Genomic DNA, 24,263 nt, shown 5'->3' with positions numbered 1-24,263 from the left:
TGAACTAGCAGTGGAATTGAACCCAAGTATAATCAGGAAAACAATTAGAAGCCAAGTATATGAAGTTTGCATGAGTCCTAATGGAGCTAGCTATGATGATGAAGAATCTCGAATAACAACATGTTTAGTCCTCTCAGAAGCTAAACCTCATTTCTTGAATAGCAACATATTGATTACTCCAGAGGGCTACATAGCAGCTAGCAAACAGCAATAGCAAACTTCTAAGTACTAAATAGAAGCCAGCTAATAGCAACACAGGAACAGCAGTAGCATTGCAGAATTGAAGGAAAAAATGCAGAAATTTGAAGAGGAAAATGTAGAATTGAAGAGGTATATAGTAGAAAATGAGAGGAAATTGACTCATTGATGAACTTTGTACAAAAGCTAAGTGGAGAGCTGCAACAATTGTCCACACAGAACCAAGAAGCAATCAAGAGAATTGAGGAGTTGGTGAATCTCTCAACACTATCTCGTCGAAAAGAATGGCACCAGCAGCTACTTGTATTGTCTTTGCTTGTCATTTGTATGGCCATGTTTTATAAGTATTGTAATGTCGTTCGAAATGCAAATTCCTAGCATTGCCATGAGAAGCACCTATGTACTGAAAATGGCACATCCAGTCCAAATGCCGAGTAGCTATCAGTAATGTTGTTCTATATGAATGAATGAAGTGTTTCCTAGCATTATGAATGCAATTCAAATCCCTAGCATTATGTTTTTTTGTTAAGTACTTGGTTTGGACTTCAATCAGTAAACCTATCCTCAGTTTGGAGTTGAATTAGAGAGGAGACATGACTGGAATTCCCCCAAGTAGATCAGTAGAGTAGCAAAGCCATATTGAATGTCTAAAGACTGATTAATCTAGGAATTTGACAGCAATAAGCCAATAACAGTCCATGAGACCAAATGGCAGGTTTTTCTTCAAAAGAAGCAGCAACAGTTCACAATATAACAGCTTGGCAGTCAATATTAGAGACCAAAAAGCTGATAATCCTATAGTTGCGAGCATACATGGATGAAAGCCATGATGAAGGCCTAATCCTACAGTTGTAATCCATAAACAGCCATAATGCTGTTGGTGATGTTACTTAGTAAGTGCCATGGGCACAAGGGCAGAAATGAAGTCAAAAAGGCAGCAACAAAAGCAGCATTAGAAAAGGGAAGAAAATCGAACCTGTTTGAGGTGTTTTTTTCTGATCGCTCTTACAAGACCACAAACCAATAGAGAAAACTATAAGGGTTTCAAGTTTAGGATATGGTTTTTCAATAAAATCCAAGATTAGGATGCTATAACAAGAACCATGACTATTTCTATGGTGAACAAGATTACCAGCCATTTTGGAACTGTCCACTTCTTAGTGACTAAGCTCGTCCACTGCTCTGGATTGACACCAGCTGGTGGGTTGTTTCTAGCATACTCTTCCCCCCTTGTTTCTTTAAGTTTCTTGTACTTTTTGTGCAAAACGAAGTTGTGATTGCTCAACCTCCGTCCACATTGTGTTGCCACTGCCTTTTCAACATCGATTGGATCTCCTTGCAAGTCAAACTTATCCTGCAATATTTGATAATGTTAGTAATGACTTGATCCTAAGTTACATAATTAATACCTTATTTGTAAACTAAGAACTACTTTGATGATACTGATACATTCTTTGCCTTGGATTTCTTGAAATTTGTTTGGGCAATGCTGTTTCACCACAGCTTTCATATTTTATAGTTTTTAGCTTATTTGGTTGCGTTCGATATTGATCTGATCATTCCTAAAGCTCTGTGTGTGTGTAATAATGGGATTTCTGGATGATGTGAATTTAAGGTTCTTTAAGGAATGCCCACATCCAGATGATAACCAGCGGCGTCAACTGAGTAATGATCTAGGGCTTCAGCCTAAGCAGATCAAGTTTTGGTTTTAAAACAAGAGGACTCAGACAAAGGTGCTCACTTTTCATCACTCTAACCTTCTGTTTACATGCGCTGCAAATGAAAGATTAACTGCTGGAAATACTCAGAGTTTACCATTATGCGCTGAAGTATAGGTGCTTTAACACTCTCATCTACTGCCTTCCACCTAGGGACGCCAACGTCTATCACATGTGTGCGAACCTCGACACCAATCCTTGAGGCCAATTGAGCAGCATGCTTTCCTACCGGCGCACGAAATAGTTGTGGAATGGGAACTGGAAGCTTTCCTTGTTTGTCAATGAGTCCCTGAGCTTCAATGCCTCGCGTAGGTCCACGGGTAGGTCTATTAATTTCTGTCACAAAGAAAACAAAACAAGAGTAAATAAAATTGTTTACACCAAATGGCTACATGGGCTAAATGATATGCGATGTTTCCAATCCATCTAGTAAGAGGGAAGGAAAACAATGCCATAGTAACAGTAACAAAATAGGATAACAGAACAGCAGCAGCACTGCTACTGGTTTGACAGAATAGCAGCAATAGTAGGCTTCACACAACAGAGCAGCAGCAGCTGTAGGAAACTGTATTTTTCCCTGGCTTGAAAAACAACAGCCATAATAGAAAACAGTAACCAAAACTCAGGGACTTCACTATGACAAACTGGCAGTAAAGGACACTATTTGTATCCTAGTCCTCTTAAGCATTTACAAAAGAGATGGCAGTAAATGGTAGTAACTGATAGCTGGTACCAGTTCGAACAATCCATTTGCAAATGGATGGAACATCAGCAGCAACACTATTTGAGCAACAAACAACAACAACAGCAGCAGTAAGCATCAGAATATAGAAGCAAACAATTATGTATAGCAAACAGCAAATAGCAGTAAGCATCAGCAGTAAGAGTCATTCAAAGCAGCTAAAAGAAAAGAGCTATGTACAACTACAGTCTTTCAAAGCAGCCAAGCAAAGACTAGCAGATCTGAATATGCTCAATGAGTCCAGTTACAATAACAGCTACCAAAACAGCTAATATACACAGTATTAGTAGAAAGATCCAGCACATTCAAGTATCATATACTTGGGACACAAGCACATGCACTTTCCAATAGCACACAAGAACATATATGCTAACAATGGAATTGACTAGAAGTTAAAGTAATAGCAGGTGCAGAAATGTCCTGAGCACAAACCTTTGGGGTCATCACATTGCAAATGCCCACCAATGAAAACCAAAAACCCCTCAGGTATGATCAAGTGATATGATGGTAAGTATGATACAACTATCATAGCCATGCATAGAAACAATCAAAGAATGAAACCGTTGGTACACAGCCAGCTATCACATTACTTCTTCTTTTTCGTAAGGTTATCAGTCAATTGTTCTTTTTTTCCACAAAAAGTGCGCCAGTCATAATTTTACTTAGACTACATAAAACAAGATAACGTAACTGTAAAAATAAACCATATATTACATTACTCACCGCCATTGTTCTCAGGTAGCACGTCATTTTGTGGCTGAGCAATGGGAGGCAGTGAGGCTTGGCTTTCCATGCTGGGATGAGGTGTTGATCGGGTGACCCTCTCGGAGATCAGAGTTGCACCACATTGTGGCTCTGTATGTGATTGTGCTGGTAGACCACCTGGTGGTGTCTCTATGTCCTATAATAATAGAACACAAAATGCACCAGCATTAATACATATTGCACTTCATTCATACGAGAAGACAATAGAAAAAGTACGAGAAGAAAAGATTAAAAAAAGAAGAAGATACATTATTACCTCTTGCTCGAAAGAGTCATTAGACTCACTGTTATAGCCATGACCATCCTCATCATTTGATAGCATATAGTCAGGGTCGTCCACCTGATCAGCCCTACCACGCTTCCCATTATCATTAGCACACTGGTGCCGAGCTGATCCCATCATAGATGTTGCAATTTTCATAACCCCAAGAGATTCCAATACCTCATTGTTCCTCTTTACTTTCTCATCTCTTATCCTCTCATAATGTGTTTTGTAATGAGTTGCTAGAAAATTAGGCTGGAGCATTACTTTTCCTTGTTTTTTTTTGGTAGACACTTTTTCTCCTCTAGACATTTCTGCGTGACGATGAACTATAAATAAACAACACAGTTTAAAAGTAATGCAAATTAAGAGCAGTGTAAAACAAAATATCTAATGAAAACCCATAACTTCAAAAACTAAACACATGTAAAATACATACAAGGATCCACATACAATGCTTAGAAGAAGTACATATATCTACCCAAAAAAAAAGAACTACGCGTCATAATCCATATCAGGATCCATATCAGCATCGGATATTTCATCGTCTTCACCAGCTTCATCATTTATATCCTCTCCTATTATTTCATGCTCTTCATCAACTTCGTCATCTGTTAGGTTTTCAGTTGTTTCATGTAATGGCCCAACTCCAGCAATAACCTCAACTTCAGCGTCTTCCCTACGGAATCGAATATTACCTTCAATGTCAATTGGCACTCCTGAGGTCATCCTTTCTTGTTGGAAGGCATCGGTACATTCTGGAGAATCCAGTGGTTCACCGTCTCCCACCTCTGGTAAATCAAACACACCCCTTTGCTTGACCAACTGCACAACTTGCCAAGGTTCGCCCCATTTTGTATCATTTAGGTAGAAAACTTGCTTTGCTTGGCTAGGCAAGATGAATGGATCAGATTGACACCACCGACTCTTGACATTAATACTTGTGCAGTATTGATCAGTTCGTATAGTGCCATTTCGACCTGTGTTGCCGGTGTTGTACCACTCACATTGAAACAAAAGGACTGTATTCTCACACATGTACTCGAATTCCCAAACTTTGACCAAGTGACCATAATACTTGTGCATCTTCCCCTCGTGGTCTCCATGAGCAAGCACGCCACTATTTTGACTCCTACGGCGGTCATCTACTTCTCTCGTACGGAACCTTAACCCATTAGTTATGCAACCGTAGTGCTCCTTCACTAGCAAATTGGGACCATTTGCTAATGACCATAGTTCATTAGTCGCCTCTATTGACTTGTTAGCCCTCAACCGATTTACCTAAAGTAATATATATAATCATGAAAAAGTTAGTTATGCTAACTAAATTATGGTTCGTTTAATACCAATGACTAGCATCTCTAAAAGAATTTCAAGTATCTTACCTTCTCTTTGAACCACTTGGGAAAGACTTTTCGTTGCACACTGGTTATGTTTTGTCCATTTGGAACATGCAACAATTTTTTGTGTTCCCTATTCAAAAAAGAATGTCATTAATTGCTGAAATACTATCATTGTCATCAAAGCCACTAAAAAAAGTCAACTACGTACTCTAGATACTCCTCTATCTCAGGGCTATTTAACAAAATGAACCAATGAGCTACGTCACGGAGTTCTTGTGACATCTCGCCATTCCTTGTGACTAGCCCAAAAGGACGAGCTGTCTCTGTGAATACTGTGTACCCTATACGACGTTCGCCAAAGTCTTCATTTCGTTGAGTTCGATTATGCACGGTTTCAACCTCATCAAGATACATCGAGCAAAAAGTAATGCACTCCTTGACAATGTAAGCCTCTGCAATCGAACCTTCTGGTCGAGCTCGATTAGAAACAAACTGTTTCAGAGTTCCAAGGAACCTTCAAGACCAGTTAAGAGTAAGATTAAACATGTAAAACAATGACCCTTTTCAATCAATAATTATGTTTGTTACAATTACCTTTCTATTGGGTACATCCACCGATAATGTACTGGTCCTCCAAGTATGGCTTCACGTGGTAAGTGAACAGCTAAGTGGACCATCACGTCAAAGAAGGCGGGAGGAAAGATCTTTTCAAGCTTGCATAGTATGAGCACTATACGTTCTTCTAATTTCTCTAATTCACTACGTCTCAATGTCTTAGAACAAAGGTCTTGGAAGAAACTACCCAACTCAAATAATGTTGTACTAATTTCCTTATCCACAAAACCACGCATCCCAATTGGAAGAATCTGTTGTATAAGTATATGGTAGTCATGACTTTTTAGGCCAGTTAGTCTACCATTAGTTGAATTCAAGGACCTTGATATGTTTGCTGCATAGCCATCTGGATACTTGACCGATTTCAAGAATTCAAAGAAAGCCTCCCTCTCATTAGGGGTTAGCGCAAAGCTCGCACAAGGTTTGACATATGATCCGTCGGGACGTTGTGTCAACCACAGATCTTTTCGTATGCCCTTATCTTCCAAATCCTTTCGCGCCTTGTCCGTGTCCTTATTCTTTCCATCAATGCCCAACATTGTTCCAACAATATTTTCACTAAAATTTTTCTCACAATGCATGACATCAATGTTGTGTAGAAGTTTCCTATCCTCCACATACGTTAGTTCATACAAAATACTTCTCTTTGTCCAATTCGGTTTGTGACGTTTCCTTTTCTTATTTGCTGGATTCTTTCCGAAGATGACCCCCCTTACATTGTTCAATTGCTCTTGTATCTTTTCCACCGGCAACTCTAAGGACCTCTTCCGATTCTCGGGCTTACCATTATAGGCCAGCCTTTTTCTCCGTTCTGCATGATCTTTCGGCAAGTAGGCTCGATGATTTGTGTACGCAGTCTTACTTCTCAATGACTCAAAATATGGTTCATCGTTGCAAGTATAACAAGAATAATGGCCCTTTGTTCTCCACCCTGAGATGTCACCCAATGCTGGCCAATCATGTAGTGTCCACCAAAAAGCTGCACGCATTTGGAACCATTCACAACTTGCTGCGTCATAAGTTAATGTACCAGTGTGCCACAACTCCTTCAACTCATCAACCAAAGGTCTCAAATAAACATCGATATCGATCCCGGGTTGTTTATCCCCTGGAATAAGCAATGTCAGCATGAAGAACGAATCTTTCATAACCAACCATGGTGGCAGGTTGTATGGAATAAGAATGACAGGCCACATGCTATAAGAGTTGCTCATGTTACCGAAAGGGTTGAACCCATCAGTTGCTATTCCTAGTCTCACATTGCGAGCCTCACAAGCAAACTCAGGATGCTTAACATCAAACTCCTTCCACTCATCACTGTGGGCTGGATGCCCGGATTCCTCACCATCAGTAGGATTATTCATGTGCCATCTCATGGCCTCGGCTATCGCTCTAGACATGAACAACCGTTTTAATCTTGGTGTCAAAGGGAAGTAACGCAAAATCTTACGCGCAATCTTCTTTCCCCTAGCACAATTGATCTTGTACCTCGACACATTGCACTTTGGACATCTATCCAATGCTGCATTTTCATTCCTAAAGAGTATACAATCATTTATGCAGGCATCGATGAGCTCGTATGACAAGCCTAAGCCAGACAATAACTTCCTTGCCTCGTATGTGTTCTTGGGAACTAAATTACCTTCTGGTAAAAGATTAATCTGGAACTTCAAGAACATATCAAGCGATTTATTGGTCCAATGGTTTGTTACCTTCATATTAAATACCTCAATAACAAACTTCAACAGAGTATAATTTTTGCTACCTGGGTATATCTCGCGCTGGGAATCATTCAAAAGTTTATCAAAGTTCTGCACTTCCTCATGTTGGGTCGCATCTATTGGTTCCCCTCTTATTCGATCTTCCACCAAAGCATCCATACCACCTAGATCACCATCTCTCATTTCATGATGCCGAACATCATCTAATTCACGGGGTTCTCCATGCTCATGCCAGATAGTGTAACTTTGCATAATCCCATGTTGAATCAAATGAATTCGCACAACTTCTGGACTTTTCCGGTAAAAGTTTACACACTTTAGACACGGACACGGAATATAGCCTTGTGCATCAATAACCGCTCTTGCAAATTGAATAAACGAAGTAACACCATTATAATACAACTGACTAATTCTTCCATCTGCTGTCATGCCCATTTTCATCCAAGTTTTGTCCATGTCTGATAGTAAATGCAAGCAAGATTTAAGTAATCAAATTAATGTCATGTCATGCATCACATAATAATTAATGTTGCTTACCATGAATAAGGTCTTTGGATTGGATAGATTTGAACAAACAAAAATATTAGAGTAGACCTCATTAAGAAGCTAAGGCATAGTACGAAGTTCAATCTAATAATTTTAGAGTAACCTGATTAACGGAAGTATATAGTTTGACTGTGACTAAGTCTTCAATGGAGTAAAATTCTGAAGCAGGACACTAAAGACATGACCACTTTATTGAAGAGCAGTTTTTGAATGACAAGTTGGAAAACATGTTGAAGTCTTCCGTCTTTTCAAGTGGTAGTAGATATATACTTCAACATACACTCCAACACAATTCCTATACAGTCTCCTAATCCCCTTAAGCATATAGCTTTATCTTGTTCCATTAGTTTTGCTTCTCCATGTTTGAGTTTTTTTTCCTAATAGTTGTCATCAATCAAAAAAGAAAAAGAAAAGACACCCAATAATCCTACCTCATTGCACTTGTGGGAAGGACATAACCTACACTAAGGGAGTCACATAGATTATACAACTCAGAGAGCCACAAAGTAGTAGATATATGATGAACTTATGGTGATAAAGAGCAATAAGTTTTATATACCAGGGAATGAAAGCAGTAGACAACAGATCTATAAACCAACGAAAAAAGGACATGGGAAAGATCTACAGAAGATAGTGGCAAACACATTCAGATTTCCAGGCATGTATGCGAGATCAAATGCAAATAATGCAATGCAGAAAGCTTGCAAACTGATACGAAAGAAAATAAAGGCTATCAGATTTGCATCTGTACACCACGCTTGACATCCATTTAGCAAAAATAAGAGAATACTTGTAAATTGCAAGAACCGTAAAACTCCATCTAGAAAACAAGGAACCTTCACAACAAATAGTAAAACAACAGTAAGTTCATTTGTGTTCAGCACAGGTCCCACATATTCACTCTCAGCACATGTCCCCTGATTTCTGACTACGTTATGCGGAAGTGTTATGACAAACGCTTATTCAGCACATTTTCAATACTTAAAACTTATACTGACAAAAATTGCCCCATCTCAGCTGTTAATCAAAATATCTTGCACCGAAGGCAAAAAAATCCTAAGCATAGATGCAGGGTTTGGGTGGTGATGGCTCTGGTTTGCAGCACAGGATCCAAGTGGTTTTATGGCCTGGGAAATAGAAAGGAAGGGTCTGTCTGTGTTGTGTAGCTTGTGCTCCCCCACCCGACGACACAACTGACTCTAGGCAAGAGCTGCAAGAGACCCTTACATTTCTAACACCAAAGTAGCAAAGATACAATGCTGATATGATGACAAAGCGATTGTCCAAAACTGTAGGAAATGGCACGCTGGAGGAAATGATAAAAATATGTTTCTACATGTGTTTTGCATGAAAGTTTTCTTCAAGAAGTAAAACACAGCGCTAGTTAAATTAGAGAGCCTTCCATAACTTAAAAGACCAATATATTATCCAAATAGTAATAGTATTCAATCAAACATGCTATGCAAAGGATCTGTTAACCACTGCCCATTCAAAAAAATGCTCTAAATACGCCAGGAAACTTTCATGACACTCTATGGACACTCGAAGGACCAGTCAGAGGTGCCAAATGAAATAGCAGACTATAGTTAAACTTCACCAAAGGAGACCACCAAACTCTTGATTTCAATGCCATCAAACCACCACACCACAACTTAAGAGAGTATCATATCCATATAATACAGCGCTGAGATCAATGATCAGCAGACTGATTCTAAGGAAAGAGAGGGACTTTACAGAAAGTCTACATAAAGAGTCAGCTTTTATGCCGTTATGGTTGTATCTAGCTTATTGAAGTGAATTAACTTAGAACTCCCATTGGAGCCCGCCGCTTGTATACATACTATTTGCTTCCAATTATGCCTGTATAAAATCCTTCTGTGTGGTTCCTTTGCTTGAACATAGAAAAATGCGATAATTGCTACCCTTTTATAGCCTTCCCAAAAACTTAAGCTATGAAAAGTGATAGTTGTTGAAGTGGTAATACATATATAAACAAGGGATTCACACTTACAAGGAGAGTTTTGTAACTGTTGCGAGATGTTTAGGCTTTGGGGTTTGGTCTCTACTGAAGTTGACGTCTATTTCAAACCGATTTGAACAATTCCTTTTTGGCACACCACCCAAGAAAGTTTACATAAAAATTCAACTCCCCATAGTATCCACAACAATGAGTCGAACGCTTGGCTTACAAGCTAAAAGAGGCTTTGTAGAGCCTACAACGATCTCCTTCAGAACCGTGACTTCAAACAGAGTACTACCGATCCCTCTTTGTTCACATGCAACCTAGTACAATTGTTCTATTGTTCTGTTATAAATGATCCACTTATCACTGTGGGTGGTGTTACTGAAATTTAGAGTTCCGAGCTCCTTCTACACAAAAAATTGGCATATAGGATTTTAGGCAAAGTAACGTGTACTTGTTGATTTAGAATATAGCCTACTAACAGACAAAAAATTTGAGAGCAGGACTCGATAAAGTATGTGATGGGCCTTGTTTAACAGAATTAAAATGATGAGAGTGGAGGCCTTAAGTGACAAATTAGAAGTCAGAGATGCCTTGTTGATTCTGAATGGCCAGGGCTTGAGTCTGACAGAACTAGAGGGGATAAGGACAATGCAAACCTAGCTTCCCAAGTGCAAATACTACTACTTCCACGGCTAGTGTAGCTAAACAATGGGCTAACCCACCAAAATTCCATGAACTTAGCTAGAAAGTGAGCCTAGAACGCAACCATGATCCTTAATTTGGTCGAGTACCAGTTGAAGACCACACATCTCTTAGAGCAGGAGGGGCATATCCAATCTCCGAAGGTTCTACTACCCAAAGGTGACTCAATACTAGGTGGCACCTCTAAAGTATCTAACTTCGTTTCCTAAATTGATAAAACAAAAAGGAAGCTGTTATAAAAGACTGAGAAGCACCAGTATCAAACAAGTATAAAAAACACATGTGCTACTTGAAAAGAAGATACCACTGATCACAGATTTTGCTGACTGATCCAGCTCCATGTCTCAGCCTTTTCCTTGACCAGAACTCTACCTACGTTGGTTCTGAAGTTCCTCACTTGCTACACCTAAGGGCCCAGGGTGGAGCTAAGGAAAACACCATAGTAAATTTGAATTTTTCCACAAACCTAGCATTGAGACAATCGGAGAAAGTAATATAGATAAATTAAGAAATACGCTCATTTTCTCGTGTCTCCCATATGCCCTAGACATGGGAGTTAAGATGAAATATGCAGCAAACACATATCCTTAGGTCCATCTCCAAACACTGGTTGGCTCATAAATGTATGCAGTAATATGTGTGAAATAGAATTTGTGCAATGGAAATTTTAATAAGAGTAGCATAGCCCTAAGCGGTTGAAATCAATTGATTTAGGTAACAATGCAACCAATATCAAAACAAGAATTTGGCATCGTTTCTTCTACTGGGAGCTTAATTATGGGGGTCGTGTGTTCCTTCTGTGTTTCACGATTCATAGTGCTCCTATAGGCTATGTTGTGCAATATCCGTTAGGCTTTGTTATGTATTCTTTATGGCTTTATTGCATAATACTCCTGTCAAGTTGTCATGTAATAATTAGGCCCTCGTAGCGGTTTTAAAGGAGCCCAGGGCGATGATGATGGCTGCCTAAAAGATGGCTAAGGCAGCCATGTTTTCTGTAACGGTGGTCTTACGTATAAGTGCTTAATCATTAGTGTTGATTGTTGTGCTTAAAGAAAGAATTCAGTACTTCTACAACTTTCATTAAAAATAAGGGTTTGCCTACAAATAGAAAGAACTCTCACACACCACAAACGCACTGATCTTGGTAACATTATTCATGACTGACTATGCATGAAGGTGTTGCAGGAAATGTTGCTAAATTCTGGACTAATACATGGTCAAATGAAAAATCCCTGCAAGGAATTTCCTAGACTCTACCTGTTATCGACTCAAAAGAACGTCTTCATCAGTCGAGTGGCTACTTCCAACAAGCATGGGGATTGGAATTTCATTCAAGCATATTATCAAACACTGTATGGGCAATATGTTACTTTCTTCATCACTTCACCTGGCTTGGACAATGTCCCCCGAAACCCAAAAGCAAACGACTGTATTCTACCTATTTTAGACACTCAATTTCTGTCATGCTTTGCTATTTCTCCAAAGAAAAATTTGCAACCTAATCAAGAAAAATCAAGGGGAATACAGAGATACGAAGAGAGAGAGAGAGCGCACTCACCTGAGTCGGGAAACTGATGATTGATGATGCCGCCGCTGCAAGAAAAAAGGAATGCAGTTAAGAAATTAGGATGAAAGTAATGAAGGGGACCGTAGAGGAGAAGATAGAGAGAGAGAGAGAGAGAGAAGACAGAACACTATAGAGAGAGTCAATGTTGCAGAGATGGAGGCTGGGGAGCAGTCTGAGAGAGATGGAGTGGTTTGAGAGACATGGAGTGGTCTGACGCTGAATTGGCAATTGCGGATGAAAGGGGAACTTTGGGATGAACGCCCAATTTTTTCCCCGCCCTTGGAACCCGCCAAAATTTTCTGCCTCTTTTTTTTTTTTTTTTAATTGTTTAAATCCCTCCTTTAAAATGGAAGACAAAAAGAATTTGTCACCCAAAGCATTTCCTTTTGTGAGGAATTATTTCGTCACGAAATGGTTGCAAGTATATGTGGAAGAAACGGATTGGTGACAAAATTTATTTTTTCGTCACCTTATATTTTTTTTGTCCACTCTTTTGCTGACAAAATTTATTTTTCCGTCACTGATTAACTGTTTTTGGTGACAAAATAAAATTTTCTCACCTTAAATTTTTTTGCTCTCTTAATTGGTGACAAAAAAATATTTTCCTCACTAAATAGGTATATTTTGAGACAAAAACTACTTTCGTCACCATCATTTCGTCAAAAATTCTCATTTTTCTTGTAGTGCATGCTTTAGCTTTTGGAATTGGCCACCCTCGATGGTCATCCACGGCATTGAAAATAGCTTATTTGCACGATTTTCCTGAAATATCTTAAAAACAACCTTACGTGCAAAAGTAAATAAAAACAACTAATTTAGCTACATAATTAAACTAAACTAAAGACCTAACGCACCCATAATGGCATTATCAGGTGCTTATAAAAATTATATTAAACTAGCTTAGATGACCGAGGTAATTAGTGACGTGGATAAAGTCTAATACTACCCTTCATGTGTAGTTCGAATGCACGTGGAGGTATGAATGAGGCGATTAACGAGGCAGGGACTCAGCCACATAAGGTGAGGCCACCCAAAACCTACTCTAATACCATGTCAGATTGAAATTCAACTGATTACGTCTAGACGGTCTAGTTATACCCCATTTCTTTATATGGTGTTCACTCTGTAAATGTTGTCGCTCCCATATATCGTACAACTGATCAAAAGATAAAATTCTCCACATGATGACATGCTCTCTTCTCGCCTGCCAGTGGAGATTCCGCACCACTTAAAAAGTTTGAGCTAAATACCATGCAGGTTGGCCATTTGATTGCGTTCTTAGCACATGTCGACGATGAAGACCTAGGGAGGAAAGTTTTACAGAGAGAGAGAGAGAGAGAGAGAGAGAGAGAGACGCCAGGTTTGTATTTTGTTATTTAGTATATGGTGGACCATGGAGATTAAGTACAAGTACTTCAATTTATTTTACTTTTATAACGGGTATCAAAATAGACGTGGCACTCAAAATTTGTAAATTTGATTAAAAAGTCTAAAGCGGTTGCACCTTAGACTTAAGCTCAGGATCGACACCGGCGAGAGAGACCAGGCTATACCTTGAAATCACACAACCTAAGCTGATGGGTAATTAAAGAGAAAGAATAACTAAAGATATATTTTTTGGGAAAATGAAATAAAGATACTTCCTCTGTCCCACTTTAATGTTCTCTACGGGGATCCGTGCATTTTAAAACCCCAAAATATATTTCTACATATTATTTTTTATTTTCTTACACCAAATTAAAGTGCTAATTGAGTACTTTAATTGGGTGTAAGAAATTACAATCTAGTGTGTGAACGCATTAAATACGCACATGGTAGCGAGAGAGGGAGAGACGCACACATATGGGATTTATTCCTAAAAAATATTGATCACAACTAAACCATTCATAGACTCCGCACAGAAAAAACAGTATCTTGAAAAAAGGTAATTTTTATCGGATATAAATGGAAAAATGAACTACTTGTATATATTTTGTTAGAAGGTAAATATGATTTTAAACTTCAACTACCTATTTTTCAATATAACATTTAATACTCCCTCCGTCCCAAAATATGTATCTGGTTTGCAAAACGAGAACTCAAAAATAATGCATTTCTTTCAAGAAAAAATTTAAATTTTTTTCATAAATTTAAAGAACTCATCGATATCTAGTGAATTGTTGAAAAAAATTGGAGTTTTTCTTGCAAAATTTATATTATTTTTACGTTCTCGTTTTGCGGACCAGACTAACAATATGGAACGGAGGGAATATGTTTTTACAAGTATCAATGTCCCACAAAAAATGTTTACAAAAATAATTTTAAAATTTACGAAACGAATAATTAAGATCAATATTTTTAGACCGTGATGTGATCTACGTGTTAAGAAAATAGAGTCTCACATTGTTTGAGAGTAAAATGTGTAATCACTTAATAACATTTGGGACCTCTTCACTCATTGTTTATTGGTTTTGAGATGGATATAAAGTTTTTACATGATATCAGAGCGGGGCCTGTTCTACTTCACATTTAAAAAAAATTCACAATCCATATCTCACGATGACAAACCAACAAAAATGTTGCTCAATGATAGGACCCAAAAAGTGGTCATACGTGACAGACCTCAAATGCGGCTGCACACGAGGGAGATATTAAGAAAATAGAGTCCCATATTGTTTGGGAGTAATTATTCAGTATTTCTGATTGGTACAGTTTTTCAAATCTTGAACACCGAGTGATTATTCAGCTAGAGCACAGCCATTTAATGCTAATTAATCTCCACCACCACGTGGGGTTTATATATTAAGTCCCTTGTCCCACATGAATGTGCACGGGGTGATGGAGGCTACTAGAGTACCACATGGCTCTGTAGTTCCACAGGTTCAGGTCCGTTAATTCCAATTTGGCTATTCTACGGTTCGGTCCAGTTTGAACCATTTGTAAGAGCCTACAACAATAATCGAAACTGTACATTTTTTAGAACTCGACGTGAGTGTCGACCAAGCCAAAAATTACGTTGATTGGATATCATTTGATATGACATCGAAATGCATTTATTTCCAAATAATTGTGTCAAATGGGTTGCAATTCAGTGTTGCTCACACGGCCTCCGAAATGATGTTGGTAGTAGCGTGCCAATATTGCTCACCAGCACAATACCTCGTCTCGCTCAACCTCCAAGGTGGGGCAAACCTAAGCGGGGCAGGTTATGTTCATCATCAGCGCAGGTGCCGCAATGTTTTCAACTGGAGGGTTGGTGTTGTAACGAACGCTATGAATGCAAGCTAAGAACGAGAAATTGAAAACTAAACAAGAAATCACAAAGACACAAGATGTACGTGGTTCCCCAAGATGGGTACGTCCACGGGCGAGGAGAGAGAGGATTCACTAACCAACGTGAAGAAGAGATACAAAGAGCCGGCTATAATCCGTAACTCTATAAAGGCCACAATATGAAAGCCCAAAAGATAATTTCTAGAAGTACCCCAAAAGCCTTATTTATAATAGGCTACAAAAACGGGAACAACATAATTAACCAATGTGGGACTAAAGAATACAAGGCATTCCCAACAATTCTCCACCTTGACTTGAATTCCACCGAACTAAATCACCAAATATAGCTATCCCCTTCTAACCTCTCACTCGCCAAATGCCCCCGAGGGGCGATCAACTGCAAATACCAAGCAAGCCCAAGCAATGCTTGAACTTGGCAACCGGAACCGGTTTAGTCAACATATCTGCTGGGTTATCTGCCGTACCCACTTTCTTCACCTCAACTTGCTTCTGTGAGATGATATCCCGAACGAAGTGATACCCTGTGCAAGACCAAGCTCACAAAGCAAACCTCTCATCCACAATGCCTCCTTCACAGCTTCAGCAATGGCCATATACTCCGCTTCTGTTGTAGACAGCGCAACTGTAGCCTGTAAAGTAGCTTTCCAACTAATGGCACTTCCGGACAGAGTAAAGACATAACCTGTCAGAGACCTCCTCTTATCGTGGTCACCGGCAAAATCCGAATCAACATAACCAACAGCATGATCACCAGAATTGACAATCCCAAACAATAGACCAACACCTGCAGTTCCGCACAAATACCGTAGTATCCATTTCACAGCCTCCCAATGTGCCTTTCCTGGACGCCCCATATAACGACTAACGACACTAACTGCATGTGAAATATCAGGACGAGTACATACCATGGCGTACATAAGGCTCCCAACTGCGCACGAATATGGAACCTGAGACATATACTTCTCCTCATCCTCCGACTGTGGTGACAACTCAGCTGAAAGTCGAAAGTGTGCTGCCAAAGGGGTACTGACTGGCTTCGAGTTCTGCATGGCAAAGCGCTCAAGTACTTTAAGAACATAAGACTTCTGATTCAAAAATAATTTGCCAGCTACTCGATCTCTGCAAATCTCCATACCCAAAATACGTTTTGCCGCACCCAAATCTTTCATCTCAAATTCACCACCTAACTGTTGTTTCAACCTGTTGATTTCTGACACACTCTTGGCAGCAATAAGCATATCATCAACATACACTACAAGAAAAATTAGATTTTATAGCGTTCGGAAAACGCTATTAAATCATATACACAGCGTTTTTCCGAACGCTGTATTAGCCGATGTTGTTAAAAGTCTTGAACCTTAAACAGCGTTTTTAAAACGCTATAGTATGGTAGACTTTCAACAAGGTTTTTAAAACGCTATAGTATGGTAGACTTTCAACAAGGTTTTCAAAACGCTATAGTATGGTAGACTTTCAACAAGGTTTTCAAAACGCTATAGTATGGTAGACTTTCAACAAGGTTTTCAAAACGCTATAGTATGGTAGACTTTCAACAGGGTTTTTAAAACGCTATAGTATGGGAGACTTTTAACAGGGTTTTTAGAACGCTATAGTATGGTAGACTTTCAACAGGGTTTTTAGAACGCTATAGTGTGATAGACTTTTGACAAGAATTTTAGAACGCTGTAGATTTGTAGACTTTCTATAGCATTTTTAGAACGCTATAGATTGTAAAATTTCTATACCATTTTTAAAACGCTATATATTGTAAAATTTCTATAGCATCTTTAAAACGCTATAGATTTAGAATTTCCTACAGCATTTAAAGAACGCTATAAGTTGAAAATTTTCAACGACATTAGGTTTTCTATTCAACATAAATTTTTGCCCTGCTGTCCATTGTAAATTTTTTACAACATTTTCGACCTGCTATTCCAATTGATTTTTAGCCGATTTCTTGACTATACAACCTACAATCCAACCTGAATAGCAATCTACATAACAAATTCATACAATGCTTAAAAAAAAAGATGGCGGCTCCAATGACTTCCTTGACAATATATTTCACAATATTGCATACAAAACCAACAAAATATTTCCAAACATTAAAGCGATTACCATTACAAAAGAAATTCAATATACTAAATGTCCTTCCACCATTTCTATCTACTAGTATATACAAGCCCACCAAATATCAACAAAAAGGCCTTCCAAAATATCCGTGTATCCCGAAAGTGGAGTACAAGCCTTGTTACCAAATATCAACAAAAAAGCCTTCCAAAACATCTATGTATCCCAAAAGTGGAGTTCAAACCTTGACACCGAAATATTAACAAAAAGGCTTCAACCAAAACAGTCCTTCCAAAATCTATCCATCCCATAAGTATCAACAAAAAAACTTCAACCAACCAAGTGATAATGACAGCCATCACACTAGCAAGATCATACCTACATCTTCAGCAAAAAGTCACAACAGCACTTCTTTATCAACCCATAAACCTACATATGGTAGAAGCAAACATTTCAATTTGATGGAGTCATAACAATTTCTACTAAACATTTCCATTAGAAAGAGCATCTTTTTTCAAATTATTCGAAGGTGAGCTTGGTGTATCATGTTCAATTTTTTCCATATCATTCTAAAAATTATAATAAAAAATCATTGTAAATGACCAATGAGACTGTAAACATATATAACAAGTAGAACACACAAATAGCGAATGAGTTTGAATTTAATGCTCAAGCTGCCTCTAAAGCATGAATACTCTATTTTGGCCTCCGTACCACGTATCGGTATTCGATACGGATACCGATACTCTCCATACGTATCATGTGCTTTTTATCTTGGACTAACAAGAGAGGTGGTGGTGCGTATAACAAAGTCAAGCATGGCTTATGCATGCTAATTAATACTACAGTACGACTACTAGATTGGGCCGGTTGGTTATGACTCCTATCTCGATGCTTCCTTCCAAACACACAAACACTCAAATAGTGAGCACAACTAGGGTCTTAACTAAGGCGTGCAGACAGTCGTGATTCCCGTCCGGATGGTGCACATGGGATCAAAGAAAACTCAACAATGTAAAGCTAAAACCTGCTACCAGGTTTTTGAAAAAGCTGTGTGAGCACATGCACTATAATTTAGACTATAATTTATCAAATATGCCGATCGAGTCAAGTGGTTAAAATGTCCTCCCTGATGTCCCCGGCCAACCCATGTTTATGCTAGCATGCCCCTGGACAATTTCAAAACCACAAAGTTGTTTACTATACTTGTTTCTGTTGGGTCAAAAAGCATTACCCTACTCCTACTGCTGGGTCCCGTGTTGTCTACGAACAAGTTACAGTAAAGTTAGATCAAGAAAGTAAGTCAGTATGACCTTGGTGCGTTGATTCCCTTAGATCCACCCCACTAGGGATCCATTGGGTTTCTAACCTTGATATCAGTGGTGGCATAAGTATCGCTAATATGCTGTGCGGGGTGTGCATATGCAATGCATCTACTTTAAAGTATTCCTTAACTGGTGAAATGCAACTTGGCCAATTCGGCATTCCTAAGTACCCTCAAAAAGAAAAGCAACTTGGTGGAGTAGGAGAAATTATTCAAATGCTCCTGAAGCAAAATTGAGCACGAAACTGGACCCAGAATACTTGTGCTCAACCTCGCTCCCGTGGCACAATCCTCCAAAGAAAGTCTACCCAGATGTCCAGCAGCAAACCCAATTTATCTTTTAGCCTTTAGGCATATCTAAAACTCTAATCTTTAACTTAAGCTTTGTGTCTATTTAGGTAGTAAAACCCAGAACAAGGTGACCCATCACAAATTTTTTGGTATTCTCACTAATAACCACAATGTCCACTGGTGTTGACAGATTCAATCAATACCCCAATTTGGCATAACACCCTTGCCATTGATTCAAATTCCGTAAAACAAATCACAACACCCAACACCACCAAGCGTCCCAGCAATTACCGAAACCCATTAACCATCCACGGCAACAGATCTCCAGGCTAGATAAGATTCTTAGCAAAATCAGCTGTTTCAAGAAAAAACATGAATCACTGGACACCCTATGGCTGTAATGTGTTTATGATCCCATGAAATGACTCTTGGGGATCCCGGAAAGTTATCTGTTTAATTTGTTTGGACTCCAAGGAAGATTCTAAGTGTTAGACATTTAGGCCAACCCACATTTAGGCCATCCTTGCTGGGGGGAATAAGGCACCCAAAAAACAAACACAAATATCGCGTAAAACAGCCTTAAACTGAGCAAAAACCACAGCAGAAACACAGCAGAACAGAGCAGATTTTCAGCACACAAGTGAGCTACAAATGTGCAGTTTTTCCAGCAATAACACAGAGGAGGAAGTAGACTTATCTGGGCACAAGAAAACTGAATTTTCTTTCACAAATCCAAGCTTTACAAAACTTACTTCACATCCAAAACATAGCACACACAAGACCACACAAAACCCTTCTTTTTCTCTCTTTATGTTTTTCTCTCTTCTAACGTTTTTTTCTTCTTTTTTTCTTACAAGGACTAAAGACATGCACATAGAGCTACTTGATATACCCAAATTGGGTTTACACTTAACATATTTCTTACAAACCTTTGATTCAATACCATATTGGTAACGGGCTATCCACATAGATAGAGAAAAACAACATATTCTTCTTTTTAAAAAGCATGCATTACTTTGATCAAACACCTTCATACTCAATGTTCCTTTCAAAGCTATTCAATGTTTTCTCCTAAAAAGCAAAAGAACGTCAAGTTTCTGCATTCTCGTCATGTTATGCCTACTAATGTCCTCCCAAATAGGTAACTGATGTTTCCTAGCCAAAAATAGACAACACTAAAACTAGGTATGCATAAATTCTGGTATAGCAATGTACCCTCCAACATGGAGATCATTAACACAAGAAATCAGGCATATTTATCATCCGAGAGAATACTTCAATATGGAGGAGAGTAAAAGTACAATACCCTGGGGAAGAAGAGTCCAGAATAACAAAGTCAGCAGGCCATGCGATGGTACTTCCCACAGCATCTACGATATAGGTCATATCACTTGGAGCCCTCCACAGAAACTCTTCAGGTTTCTTTGCCACATCCACCCAAACTTTCATTGCATTAGGGCCGATCGGAACACAATGCGCACAAGAATGTGGATCACTTGAAGCCCAACGCCCTTCCGCAACTACATCTCCCGTCCCCATCCAATCTAGTAACTTGCACTTGGTAATGTCACTCTGTGGATGACATGTTACCGATGGAGAAACAAGGGGTGTAGTTGGTGTTGCTTCAGTTGTTGCCGGATTCTGAACCTAGATAGTTCAACAATGGGAAACAAATAAAATCTCATTAATCAAACTAGTCTGAAATGACCACCAATGAAGAAAATGATAACTGACTTACTTGGCTTTTCTTGAACTCGTCAATTGTATTTCTCATATCCGACATTTGAGACTTCATTTGAGCATTTTCTTTACGTAATTCAGCAAATTGACCATTCATTTGTGATAATATAGTTAATCTTGTTTGAGTGACTCCTTTTCCAAATGTTCTTACACGGCCATTCCTCTCAGCACCAAGCACTTTAGAAACAGCATCTTCTTTCAGATTAGTTGAATTCTGTCCATTCCGTTCAATTTTTCCCATATCTTCCTAAAAATGGCATAGTAAAAAAAACAATGCAAATGACTAATGAGATTGTCAAACATATACAACAAATAAACCACCAAATAAAGAATGAGCCATGGCCTTTACAATCTTTTGTGCAACTTTCTTGTTCTTGGGTTTTCCATTCTTGTCTCTATGTCCATCGGCCCAAACAACGGCTCTACTTATGGAGTCAACTTTTCTTTTCGCTTTCTAGAATAAAAACAAAAATCTGATTAGAATTCAATTGAAGTTATAGTTTATAATATGAAGTCCAATGAATTTTGCTACTGAACAAAAGAAGTATTACCAGCTCAGCAGTCAACCGTGCATATCCCTTACGACTCATAGTATGCTGCAGCTCCAATTGTTTCTCTCTCATAGCTTTAAAGTTCTCGCTTTTCACCTAAAGTCAAGAATAAACCAAAATCAAGTTCTAAATGCAGCAGAGAAAGGGTAGTAGTGACTCCTAAGTATAGGAGAGAAAAAGCCGTAGCAGCATGAAAATCACACAAGGCTGAATAAGGTTACAGCAGAAACAATAGCAAAACACCCTCATAACAGGCTGCAATATAGCAGCAACCCAACAAAGCCGCAGCAGAAACAGATCAGTCCAACAAAGCCGTAGCAGCAACATTACTAGACAGCCAAAATAATGCTGAAGCATGGATGGAAAGCACAATGCAGTCCTATTTTTGGAACATTTCACAAGTACACAAATGCCCAAACATTGTAGCCCATAGCAGAACCATAACAGTAGCAGCTGAAACGAAAAAATAGCCAAACATGGACCTCAGAAAAGTAGCCAAATAGCAGCCAACACACGCAAAATAATCACTATATAGTAATGAAAGCAAATGCAGACTTGCATCCAGACTTGTAAAACATAGCACAGTGGCAGCCTGCCTGCTTACTGCCAAGTCATGATCTCTATTTTGCCAAGTCATGACTCGTGCAAGCTATGCTATGACTTATTGCACCAAAGCACCTTTTTTTAGTAAAGTTGTATGATTCCACCTTATCCCTAAGGTACCCAATGCAACGTTTCCCGTTATTCCTTGTATATAACAGGATTAGGCTTAATTATGAACTGCATAGATACTTAGGCTGCTTAACTTCTAATCTGACCACAGCCCCACCCATTTGGACATTATTGCTGGTGATTGTAATGGTCTGGTGTAGAATGAGGACCATACGCACAAATCCTTCAGGCCAAGCAAGCTTCAACAGTCCACCTCAAAACTTTAATCTTAGATGGAGACACTTTATTCATCCTCAAAAATGTTGAGTGAGTCTACGACTCTACGTAATGCTCAATTTGAATTCTCGTTAAGCAGTGACAGTTCAGCAAGGATAGGTGGTGATTGTGATGTGCTGGCATGAAGAGAAGTGAAAATCAAAGAGGGTAGGGAAAGAAGACCTAAGTATGCTTATTTAAGAAGTACTTCTACAAAACTAGATTCCATACTTGATTTGCAAAACCACTCTTTATTAGTAGTTGATCAGTGTTCATCTGTGGAGATTGATACAAAGTATAAGCAAGAAAGCAGCATTTTCAGCTACAACCGTTTTAGTAGTTCATCTAAACAAAGTAGATACAAGATATTTTGTACGCTGAAACTACCGAGATCATTTGAACAAAACAAGAGTTCATTCCAGCAGCATTTTCAGGAATCAAGTGGTGGAGTGGGATGAACAGGGTGCACGTACCTTGAATTCTTTACTAGTCTTTTCCTTCACAAAATCCTTCCAATCATGTAGCGATTTGACGTTATCAGGCTGTAGCTTTAGCCTTTCTTCCTCATTCGAAGCGTTTCTTATTTTTTTTACTAATATCGACTTTGAGGCTCTCCAATCTTCATTCATTCTCCGGAAAACCATTTGTCTATGCCATTCTTCATCAAGATTGAATCTTACCTAAAATGTTGAATGTAGCTTGCATGAAATTCTATAATTTTTACTTCCACAAGAGTAACTTAGGGAAAAAAAAGAGTTGAAGTCATGAGATTCTGTCATGTAACTCTATGCCCTTTTTCATGAAGATTGGATCAGTCAAGATATGAAAAAAGAGAGTTCAAATTCTATTATCGTGTAACTAAAAGCATTATAATAGTTGGGCACTATGACATACCTTAATAGATTGCCATAGGATTTCTGCCATTGCCGAAGGAAGCTTTCGCCAATCCTTTAGTGTATATGGTACAATCTCTCTAACTAGCGGTCCCAAGAAAGAAGACAACTTGACTGATCCCTCACCTATTGGTTCACCATTCCCATCAAACTTAACTTCAATCCGACTACTTCCATCTATAGCAATGGTTTTCAGCTTGGTTGGGCCTCTTTTGCGCTTGAGATTTTGTGACGTTCTTGAAGGGCTTGCAGGAGTTTCTGTAGAGTTTAGCATTGGATATGAATGTACTTCTAAAACATTAAATAAAAAAAGTAAACAAACAAGAAATAAACTCAAAATATTGTTTCTCACCCACACAACCAGCAACCGTATGTGGGCTGCAAAACAGGTCAGGTTGTTCAGTAGGTGATGTGGGAAGTTGCTGAGCTTGGGTTGCTCCCTGGGTACTGCCACCTTGTTCTTGAGTTCTTTGTGATTTTCTCAGAGGTTGTGCACTAGAACAATCCTTCTTATTTCTTGGACATGTACCATTCACCTGAAAATATGAAAAAAGCAATGCATGAATGAAGGGGAGTGGGCAACATTATAATGAGCATGTAAATTATAAAAAGAGCACGTATATGTAAAAAATGTAGAAGTACATTAATCTATCAAAGAGTATACTATACATCCTATAGAAATATCACCTCATTTGTTTTAGACCCCGAAGGATCATCATTGTCATTATTAGAACACAACCTTTCTTCACCATCAAATAGTACGACGTCTTCATCACCATCGACTGCATGCCCAATGTCAACTTCACACATGTCATTAACTTTAATGTTGGCACTTTGATTTAAGCCCAACAAAAACTTTGGCACATTCTTGACTCCAGCAGCCCTCAATTGTACTAAGTTTTGATCCATTTTTTTCTGCTTTAACCTTTCATAGCTTGTCAACATTTTGGACAAGTGCCTAGGCTGGATATACATGTTACTGGATACATAAAAGAAACAAGTTAACAGAAATAACAAAACCAATCTGCACAAGTAACATAGCAGCA

The 24,263-nt window shown here is 38.7% G+C and overlaps 2 protein-coding genes across 3 annotated transcripts; both read right to left on the bottom strand.

The window, feature by feature from the left end:
• Positions 1-1,230: 1,230 nt before the first annotated feature.
• Positions 1,231-10,960, bottom strand: LOC131334406 (uncharacterized). 2 transcript variants are annotated; one of them, XM_058369393.1, is made up of 5 exons: positions 7,409-7,811; positions 3,680-3,999; positions 3,382-3,559; positions 2,014-2,252; positions 1,231-1,552 (listed from the first exon to the last, which is right to left on the bottom strand). In XM_058369393.1, exons 1-5 carry the CDS (start codon positions 7,803-7,805, stop codon positions 1,280-1,282), a joined length of 1,407 nt encoding a protein of 468 aa, XP_058225376.1. In that variant the 5' UTR covers positions 7,806-7,811; the 3' UTR covers positions 1,231-1,279. The 2 variants fall into 2 exon arrangements, with proteins under 2 accessions (XP_058225376.1, XP_058225377.1); XM_058369394.1 differs by lacking the exon at positions 7,409-7,811 and adding an exon at positions 10,883-10,960 and having other exon boundaries at positions 1,234-1,552.
• A 6,536-nt stretch (positions 10,961-17,496) lies between these two features.
• Positions 17,497-24,192, bottom strand: LOC131332925 (uncharacterized). Its single transcript, XM_058367234.1, has 9 exons — positions 23,905-24,192; positions 23,570-23,753; positions 23,219-23,475; positions 22,798-23,004; positions 21,398-21,493; positions 21,196-21,300; positions 20,845-21,093; positions 20,413-20,753; positions 17,497-17,920 (listed from the first exon to the last, which is right to left on the bottom strand). The coding sequence occupies exons 1-9, from the start codon at positions 24,190-24,192 to the stop codon at positions 17,908-17,910; spliced, it is 1,740 nt and encodes a 579-aa protein (XP_058223217.1). The 3' UTR covers positions 17,497-17,907.
• Between the last annotated feature and the right edge of the window lie 71 nt (positions 24,193-24,263).

Source organism: Rhododendron vialii, chromosome 7a, assembly GCF_030253575.1.
Source record: "Rhododendron vialii isolate Sample 1 chromosome 7a, ASM3025357v1".
NCBI lineage: Eukaryota > Viridiplantae > Streptophyta > Magnoliopsida > Ericales > Ericaceae > Rhododendron > Rhododendron vialii.
Note: the sequence above shows the minus strand (reverse complement) of the source record. Positions and strands in the feature narration are given on the sequence as shown.